This window comes from Seriola lalandi, unplaced genomic scaffold (assembly GCF_002814215.2).
Source record: "Seriola lalandi dorsalis isolate HSWRI2012SDOR001 ecotype SW California unplaced genomic scaffold, Sedor1 jcf7180002054919, whole genome shotgun sequence".
Classification (NCBI taxonomy): Eukaryota; Metazoa; Chordata; class Actinopteri; order Carangiformes; family Carangidae; genus Seriola; species Seriola lalandi.
This window is the reverse complement of record NW_019525471.1, coordinates 448301-457376: the sequence shown is the minus strand read 5'-3', so window position 1 is coordinate 457376 and position 9076 is coordinate 448301. Positions and strand designations below refer to the sequence as shown.

The 9076-nt window shown below is 43.5% G+C and overlaps 1 protein-coding gene across 1 annotated transcript; it reads right to left on the bottom strand.

Moving 5' to 3' along the window:
• Positions 1-617: 617 nt before the first annotated feature.
• LOC111673484 (uncharacterized) lies at positions 618-8163 on the bottom strand. The gene is made up of 8 exons (XM_023431245.2): positions 8050-8163; positions 6133-6242; positions 5849-5933; positions 5565-5760; positions 3999-5071; positions 3054-3889; positions 1993-2196; positions 618-1911 (listed from the first exon to the last, which is right to left on the bottom strand). Exons 1-8 carry the CDS (start codon positions 8139-8141, stop codon positions 1667-1669), a joined length of 2841 nt encoding a protein of 946 aa, XP_023287013.1. The 5' UTR covers positions 8142-8163; the 3' UTR covers positions 618-1666.
• Between the last annotated feature and the right edge of the window lie 913 nt (positions 8164-9076).

Below are 9076 nucleotides of genomic sequence, written 5' to 3'. Positions count from 1 at the left end.
ACATACTCAAAAAACATGATTGATAGTAAGGTATTATAAATATGCTGTAGTATCTATACTAGAGAGTTGTGGTGCTGTGGGGAGGTAGTAGTAGATCTTAACTTAATAGTATTGTGGTGGACTAACAAAAGTATATTCAGCTATATACTGAATTTGAAACTGGTTTCTGCATTTTCCCTGCATGTCATTTGCTTGTTGCACTCATTTAATCATCTTCAGAAAACGTCAAGGTCATATAACCAGCTTACCAGATGCAGTGGCTGTTTAGTGTCAGGGTTAGGCTAACCCTAAGCTCATGTTGCCAGTTTAACCCAACTCTGGCTCTACCACTGATTACAGTTGTGCATAGTACAGGTGTACAGGTGTGGAGTGTACTTAAGTTTTCCTTAAGTTATTATTGTACTGAATGGTATCCATATATTTTTTTAATGCTGTTTGTTAATGTCCTTTTCAATGATTGTTGATTTTGAAACGGAAAAATCATTTTATAATGTGTGCGCTCTTTGTGACTGTCAGTTTTTTGAATCAACTCAACCAATCTGAGATCCTGTATTTATTTGTCATTTCTATTTTCTGTTTCACTCTGTCCACAGTGTAAAACTCACTTTACAATCCAGTTTAAGAAAACACAGCAAAATGTCATACACTTTAATAAGTACAGATAGTATTTACAGTATATACACCATAACACAATACTAACTTTATAATCACTACTGTATACTTTTCATAGATTAAGAAGTATTTACATGGTGAATATGACCATATGTTGATTCTGAAATAAAATTTGTTTAAAAATTCTGATACGCAATAAATTCAAGTAGGCGTGCCTTGATACATACTAGTCTGACTATGATCATGGTATAAGAGGTATGCAAGAACCAATTCACAGGTGCATCAGGTGCATCATGGTCCAAGACTTTGAAGAATACTTTTTTTAATACACTTGTCAGTTGGGTGCCATGGGGTGGGGGCACAATGCCAAGTCAATATCAAACACAAACTATACAAGTTTATACATTTCAGTCCTGAAGACAAGTAGTTTTTCTGTGGGGATTTTTAACCATCAGAACCATTGGTTTCTTCATCCAAAGCTTTACACATTCATGTTTGGTCATCAGCCTTCTGTGGAAGCAAATGCTAGACTAAGGACCATTTGTTGTAGCATGTCCTGGTGGTCTAGAGGTCTAAAGCACATACTGCATGATTCCAGACACAATTTCGTTGCATGTCACCTTCTCTCCCCTGTATCTCCTAACACTCTCCACTTCACTGTCAACTATCTAGTAAAAATGACATAAAAAATTATCTTAAAAAAAAAAAAAAAAGCATTCACTGTGTCTGAACTCATATTCACACTTACAAGTACATCTTGTCCAACCACTTAAAAATACATCTCGGAAACAGACACTGGGCATCCCCGACACTGAGTACGAATGATTCTTAACTGGAGCAACCCATGTGTTTCTTAGCTTAGTCACTTTTATTACACTACTCCCTTATGACCAGAGTGATGAGACTGGGAAAGCACCTAACTTCAGGTACTGTATCCATGAAAGAAAGAAGGAGAAGCGGCTCTCCACCATGGCCAAGAGTTTTCCTCTTCATTGTGATTGCTGGTGGTTTGTACATTGTGGTTATGTGTCCTCTGCCACCTCTTTGTTTTGCTCTAGCAGACTGCGGCGGCGCTTTCCCTCCTCCCCTGCTTCTTCAGTAGCTGGATGCGGTTGTGGACGTAAAACTTGATTGCCCTCCAGTCTCGCTGGTTGCTGACCAGCAGAGGGCAGAGTTCAAGGCAGCGCTCACAGTCTGCCTTCGCAGGGACACGCAGCTCCATGAGGTTTCTCTTCAGGTGTGTCTCCACTGCTACACGCTCCGCCTCTGACCAGGGACGCTTCAGCACTCCACGCTTCCCTATGAGACAGAGGAGGTGTTACTAAGTGTAAATCAATGATGATGCTTGGAAGTCACAGACTGTTACTGACTGATGATTACCTGATTTGGGTGGAATACATCGCCTCTTATGGACATTGGCTATCGATGGGGTAACTGGAGAAGGGATGGGTGCTCTCTTCTTCCGTGGTGGTCGGCCCGGTCCTTTCTTCTTCACCATCACCTCAGCCTTCTCTTTAACTTCCTCCTTTTCTTCTTCTGCCTCAGAATCCTCTGAGAAGGAGTCTGCTGAGTTTCCAGACATGACTGAAGGACAGATAAAACATTAGGTAGTTAATTCAAATCTAATGACTGACATACAGCTTAACATATTCTAAGCAAAGAGTTCAACTGCAGTACTGTTACTTATTAAAAACATTTCTTAATGAAATGGTGCAAACTAGTAAAATCTGGCTGTAATCTGCTTTGCTACTTTGCTCAGCTCTAAAATGAAATGTAATAATGCAGCCGTTGAAACGTCCTGGATTTGTACTAGATTTGTGATATTCCATATCCCAAGTGTATTTTGTAGTATTGTAGCTTTTTGAACTTAAAAGGGGACACTTGAAGGGAATGAATGAATGTGTTATTGTTATTACGCAATGCAGATAGTTTTAGTTTTATTTTCACGTTTTCAAATATCCACTAATGAGATTTTTGTTGCAAGAAAAAAAAATGTGTGCACTGAATTTTGAAAAATAGAAAAACTACACCTGATACCGTAATAACAATGTCTCTTTTCCAGAAAAAATCTGGAAACTCCACAAAGCTTACTGTGAACATTTTACTATTTTCTGCCTTATATGAATTTTTTTTTTTAATTAGGATTATTGGACCAAATGCTATTCACCAGTCATGCTTTTTTTATTTGACCCCTCTAAATTAATTTAAGTGGCTGACATTCCTTCCACAGTCCAATACATATTAATACTTCCACTTTAAAAATAACAATGTGTTCACTTAACATCACTCAAAACAGATGTTTGGAGTTCAATCTTACCAAAGGTTCTCAGAAGCAGAACCTGACATGAATTGAACACTGCATGCATGAAATACCTGCTGATGGGCCCAGGGGTCTATTCTTTTTTTACTGAAAAAAGAAAATATATAATGCAACATCTTACCGTCCAACTCAAGGCAGATGTGCTGCAGGCTCATTCCTCTGAAAAGCACACCTTCCCTCTCTCCGTAAAGAACAACACGACCCACACGACCCATGAGTGCAGGATCACGTATGATAGTGGAGCAGTTCTGGGTCACGTGGTACTCTCGCTCCAGGAAGTCCTCCAAGCGTTTGGTAGCTCCGCCCTGGCCCTGGCCCTCACCCTCCTCTAACAGTAGCAGTTGGGTAAGGATGGCTACCTGTCGCCGCACTCGCGTTGCTGTCAGTGCTCCGGGGTTCTTGGCCCCGCTGGCTCGTGCCAGGTTTCTCAGGAGGTCCGTGCCCCGGAGAGGGGTAGCAGGAGAATGGTATGGCCGGGAGAAGACATAGGGGCTCTCTGGGTCAACACCCACGTTGGGGCTGGTTTGAAGAAGCAGGTCCAGGCAGGACTCACAGTGTGGCGGGAGAATAAGCGGCTGGATACGACCACGCTTCCCTAAAACACCAGCCCGCGGGAGTTGACTGAGGACCTGGCGCTCAAAGGGTGACAAGAGGGCTTCCATGCCAGAGGGGGAGCTGGTGCTGGTGCTGGTGCTGGTGCTGGTGCTGGAGCTGGAGCTGCTCTGTGGGGTGATACGGTTGCGGTAGTCCTGGATAGTGAGCTTGGCCACCTCACATTCACGGTGGCGGTTGTAGAGGATGAGCAGGGAGAGGCTGGAATGGCAGAGCAGGCGCCAGGCCTCAGCAGAGTGAGGTGAGCGGGTTAAAGACAGGAAAGAGGAGTGCTGCTGGCGGCGGAGGTACAGGACCAGACAAGAGAGGGAGGAGAGCAGCGGTGACATGTGATGTCTGTGTGTGCTGGAAACACAGAGAGAGAGAGAGAAATAGCAGTTGTAATCACGAACCACCCAACAATGTTACCAATAAATATGTAATGGGAACAAAAGTGTATCAGAGACAACCACACCTTACAATCTCTCCATTTTTCTCCTCTGGCACATCTTCTTCCCCTTCTGCACTAAGCTCCAGATCTTCATCTGGATCTATATCTGGCTCTGGAGTGGGAGGTGGAACCAGTTCCTCTTGACTTCTTGAGCTCTCCACCTCCACCTTCTGCGGCTCTTCTTGCTTTTCTCTCTTCATCCTCCGACCCCTTCGGGGAGTAGACGGGGGAGGTGGTGATGGACTCTTTACCCGAGACACCATCGGGGGTGTAGGGCGTTTTGCCGCGGGCGGTGGTAAGCTTGGCCCCTTCTTGGCGGCTGCAGGTTGAGCTGAAGAAGGCGGTGAAAGCGAGAGGGAGAATGAGACGGCACCTGTGCTCGAGCGAGTCGCTGGTGATTCCCTCTCCCTGGAGAAGAGAGAGGGCGGTGCGGGGTTTGAAGCGGAAGGCTGAGGGACAGCAAAGGAATGACTGTGAGAAGCGGCGGTGGAGGACGATGAGGGTTGAGGGTGTGTGGCACTGCCATTTGAAGAGTTGTGCGTGTGGAGGTGTGCCAGCTCCATGGCTGTTCTGACCTCAGGCTGGTTGGCGTGGTGTTTCTCCAGGTGCCGTGCCAGAGAGCGATAGTGGCGGCCGCAGTACGGGCAGTGCTGCCGCCGGCTCACTGTGGCACCGCTGGAGCTGCCAATGTTTATGTTAATGTTATTGTTGATGTTGGTCGTCGGGGGTGCCAGAGTGCTGACTGGGGGCTGGGACTGGGATCTGACTGGGGGTGCAACAGGTGCTGGGCGGGAAAAGGAAGAACATGGACGCCCAGGTCCTCTGGTGGAGGTGGGCGCGCTCTTCTTCTTTGAATTGACAGCAGCTGGCAGCTTGCGCTTCTTGCGGCGGCGCAGCATCCGGCCACGTATTTCTTCAATTTCCTCCTCTTCATCATCGTCATCATCATCGTCATCTTCCTCCTCTTCGTCCTCCTCACGATCAGAGTCACTGGGTTCAGAGTGGGTGAGTGGGGAGGATGAGGGTGATAATGACCAGGAGGGGGTAAGGTAATCAGACACAGAGAGGGACAGTGGGTGCGGACCAGCCTCATCCTCCTGGTGAGAGACAGATTTCAAATTCAAACCAAACCATTAGCTCAACATGTAGCTTCATTACAGGATCTACATTTTCATTACACTTGAAGTTAAATGTTAATAGCAATTTTGTTGTCCACAAATCCTGTGTAAAAACAAGTAATGTGTCAGTCCATTTCACAGAATACTTTGACTTTCCTTCCCACAGGTTCCTACTGAAATCTCACAAATACATTGTTTTAAGATCATGTAGTACATTTTTGGGGACTATTTTCTCCCAAAATTTTGGTGCATGAGCATTAACAGCAGCAGGATTGTGTATAAAAGATCAACTCAAAATAAACTACAGCCTTTGGCTTCAAAGGCAACACCTGTTAAAATGATCAATTCATTGTTGGTTTTGGTCTTTTCATGGGATTTGTTGACATAAAAAAAAATACGGACTATCACCAGACTTGTCCTGTAATCGTTCCTTGTCCACTTTATCCCAGTTATCATCAAGTGAGTTGCTCACCATTGCATTCTCGCCCCAGTCCGTCAGGCTGTAGTCCACTGTGATCTCCTCCCCTTTGGCGATGTCTCGGATTGCTATGACAACCAGCCGCACCTGGGTCCCACAGTGGACCTCTCGAATGCGGCAGTTGGGTGGTGGATGGAAGAGCACAGGCCCCCGAACACCACTCGCCCCTTCCTCACCCAACTCTGGCACACTGAAAAATATAAAAATTATGTTAGCAAGATGGATCCCAGACCTAAAAAGCAGCAGATCACAGTGAACATGGTCAGGGTGCTCCTTACCAGAGCTGAGTGGGATCAGGCAGGTAGTAGGGACTGCCAGGTGGAGGGAGGCGGTCTTCTGCGCCCTCTGGGTACTGGCCATCACCTGGGACACAGTAGACAGTTGATTCTAGCATATTTTAACAGCTTCATCAACAACCACAGGCCTTGTGTTTCTCCTTACTACAATACACTCCTGAATAAAACATAGCACACTTATTTTCCATAAGCACCAGAGTGAATTAAAACCCCCAACAGCATGTGGCAAAGTGTGTGTGTGTGTGTGTGTGTATTTCTATATATACCTGGGCTGTAGCTGTGTTCTGACATGCTCTCCTCCTCCTCATCTTCTGTTACATACGCTCGGTCACACACCTTCACAGGTGTCCCCTTCCTTTTTCTCCCACACACGCGGCTGTAAAAACAAGACCAGGGCTTCGTTTAGCACAATGATACATTCAGACAAAGCAGTACCTAAGACTTTCCTGGAAAGTCTAAGGTATCTTAAGTATCCGGGTGGAAGGCAGCCCAAATGGAGCGGAGCATGTGATACCTGTTGCAAAGCAATGCTTCAATCTGATCACAGAGCCTTTCTATCAGGTGGATGACTCATCCACTATAACAATAACGCTATAAACTACTTGCAGTGGTGACCACGGTGTGTTTCTTCTACTTCAGAAAAAAATGTAATGCCTTTGATTTGACAGGCAACAAAAACAAAGCCATCTACAGGTGTTGCAATTTAGAGCTGAAACTATGAGTCTATTAATCAATTAATTGATCAACAGAAGAATAATCAAACTATTTTGATAACTGATTGTTTCATTGGTTTTGCAAGCAACAATAGTGACACAATACCAAATATTCTGATTCCAGATTTTCTAACGAGATGATTTCCTGCTTTTCTTTTTCAAATATAATTTCAAACTAAGAATTCTTGGGTATTCAGATTTTTGGTCGAACTGAGGATGTCATATTCAGTTCTGCAAAGTGATAGCCATTTTTGGTGTTTCATAGACTAAATGATTATCTGAAAACATAGTCAGCAGATTAATCAGTAATGACAATAGTCTTTAGTTGCAGCCCTAATTGAATTTATCTTGATGTAAGACAAGAAAAGGCAGCAAATCCTCACAATTAAACGTCTTTGGAATGTTTGGTGTCATTGTTTGAAAAATTACTCATAGATTGAATCAATTAATTTTTCTTTTTCTTTTGATTAACTCATCCATTCTAGCCCAATAAAAATACATTTTACTGCCTGTATAATGACCGTAGTCCAACCGCCATTCTTGACTTAACATTAAGTTACAGAAGAATTTATTCTAGCACATTATGTTGGTTTACTGTCCTTGCAACAAGTTTACCTGGCAATCCATGTGTAAATCAGCACAAAATAGAAGAGATGTGGTAATCACTGACCATAACTGTTCTTCTGTAAACAGACAACCGGTGTGGAAGCTATGATTTCAGCTATCTCGATTATCATTATGATTTTTAATCAAAATATTGAAAATGGCCCCACCCCTTTCTACAATCACGTCATAGTGTATAAGTGCATTTACACAAGAGTGATTGCCACAACAAAGCGTGCTTAAATCACTGAGTCTGGTGACAGCCCACTGTTTTCAGGTGCATTTTGGTGGTGGTCAGCAACTTTGTTTACTCAAAGCAAAACTAGCCACGAGTCATAATCTGCACCAGCTGAACAGTCAGGCAGCGTTGGGAGCGTGAATATACTGACATTGTTGAATAATATGTTCAGGGATCTGGAGTCTAAGAAATCAGACATACAGCAGGGATTATCGACAAGAGAGCAGATCACTGATCGGCGAGGTTACATTGATGATTTAGGTTGGGTGCATGCTAACATTAATGCTAAACTGTGGCTAGCCTGTTAGCTTCTAGCAGCTAACGTTAGACTTCTTTGCCGTCAAAACATCAAAAATGAAAGGCTGGTGATTAAATGCGAATCGAGGCGGGTACTGGAAGACGCGACCTCATAGGACACAACAGCTGTAACCAAAAAGCACTTCTCCGGCTACGTTTTCTGCAACATTACGGTGAAATCATGCACGCGAATAAAGGCTTCTAACGTTAACTAAACAAACGCGCACGCTTGCAGCGGCGCGTGCGTCTCTGGCTCTTGCATTTTGCTCACAAATCCCTGGTGAAAACAACCCCGCGCGGCGGCAAACCGGAGGCTCGCCGCGCTCACTCACCCCCGTGGCGGCGGTGGCTTGCTCCCATCCCCGTCGCTGTCGAGGGTCGGTGGCTCCCGGTAGTCAAAAGGCGACCGTACATTCTCCGCCATTAGGACTCCCTTCGCTACCTCTCGCGCTCCGGTAGATTGCACAACGCGCATGTGCACAACATCCTTTGGGGTTCTAATGGTAAAATGGGGTGCACCCACCTCTGAGGAAAGTAAAGGCCTATTATAACATCAAGCCTCATAATTAATGGATGCACAAGTTGAAAATACAGTATCGTAGCTATTCAGTAGAACGTGATATTTCATGCAATCACGAGGAAGTGAAAGTAAATCAATGCTTTGCTTTTAATCAGGGCAGTCTCCAGTGGTGGAAAGTAACTAAGTACATTTACTTAAGTATTTAAAACTGTACAGTACAGTGTACAGTTTTGAGGCACTTGTACTTTATTTGAGTATTTCCACTTAATGCTATTTAATACTACTACTCCACTAGATTTCAGAGGCGAATTTTGTTTTGTTTTTTTAACTCCGCTACATTTATGTGATCATTTTAGCTACAGTTACTTTTCTAATTAAGATTTTATCATTAAGATTTTACATTAAAAACACTGTTAAAAATTAAATTATTGGTTTCTAACCATTTTCGCACATGACAAGTTAGTAAAATACAGTGTCAAGTTGGGGATCATTGTCAAGTTTTTAGCAGTTTAAATTTCTCAGAGGGTTTAATAACTTTAATTATCCTAAATTTCAAAGTCAAAGATTAGATAAACATCTCAGACACCCTATCTCTAAAACCAGTGGTGGAATAAGTATTGAGATCCTTTACTTAATTAGAAATACCAGCACAATAATCCATTACAAGTCCTCCATTCAAAATCAAAGTAAAAGTAAACACAGTTACCACAGCTGTCAAATAAATGTAATGGAGTAAAAACTACAAAAGTTCAGTTTCCTTCCTGTCCCTTCTTTTCCCTTACTCCTATTTTCCTTCAACCAAGAATGCAATATTTCCAAAACCTTTATCGACCTGAAAT

Coding starts and splice junctions, on each gene's coding strand:
- LOC111673484 (XM_023431245.2), bottom strand. CDS start 8,141: ATGGCGGAGAATGTACGGTCGCCTTTTGACTACCGGGAGCCACCGACC. Junction 5,934..6,132: donor AGAACACAGCTACAGCCCAG/GTATATATAGAA, acceptor ACTGTGTCCCAG/GTGATGGCCAGTACCCAGAG. Junction 5,072..5,564: donor ACTGGGGCGAGAATGCAATG/GTGAGCAACTCA, acceptor GTCTCTCACCAG/GAGGATGAGGCTGGTCCGCA.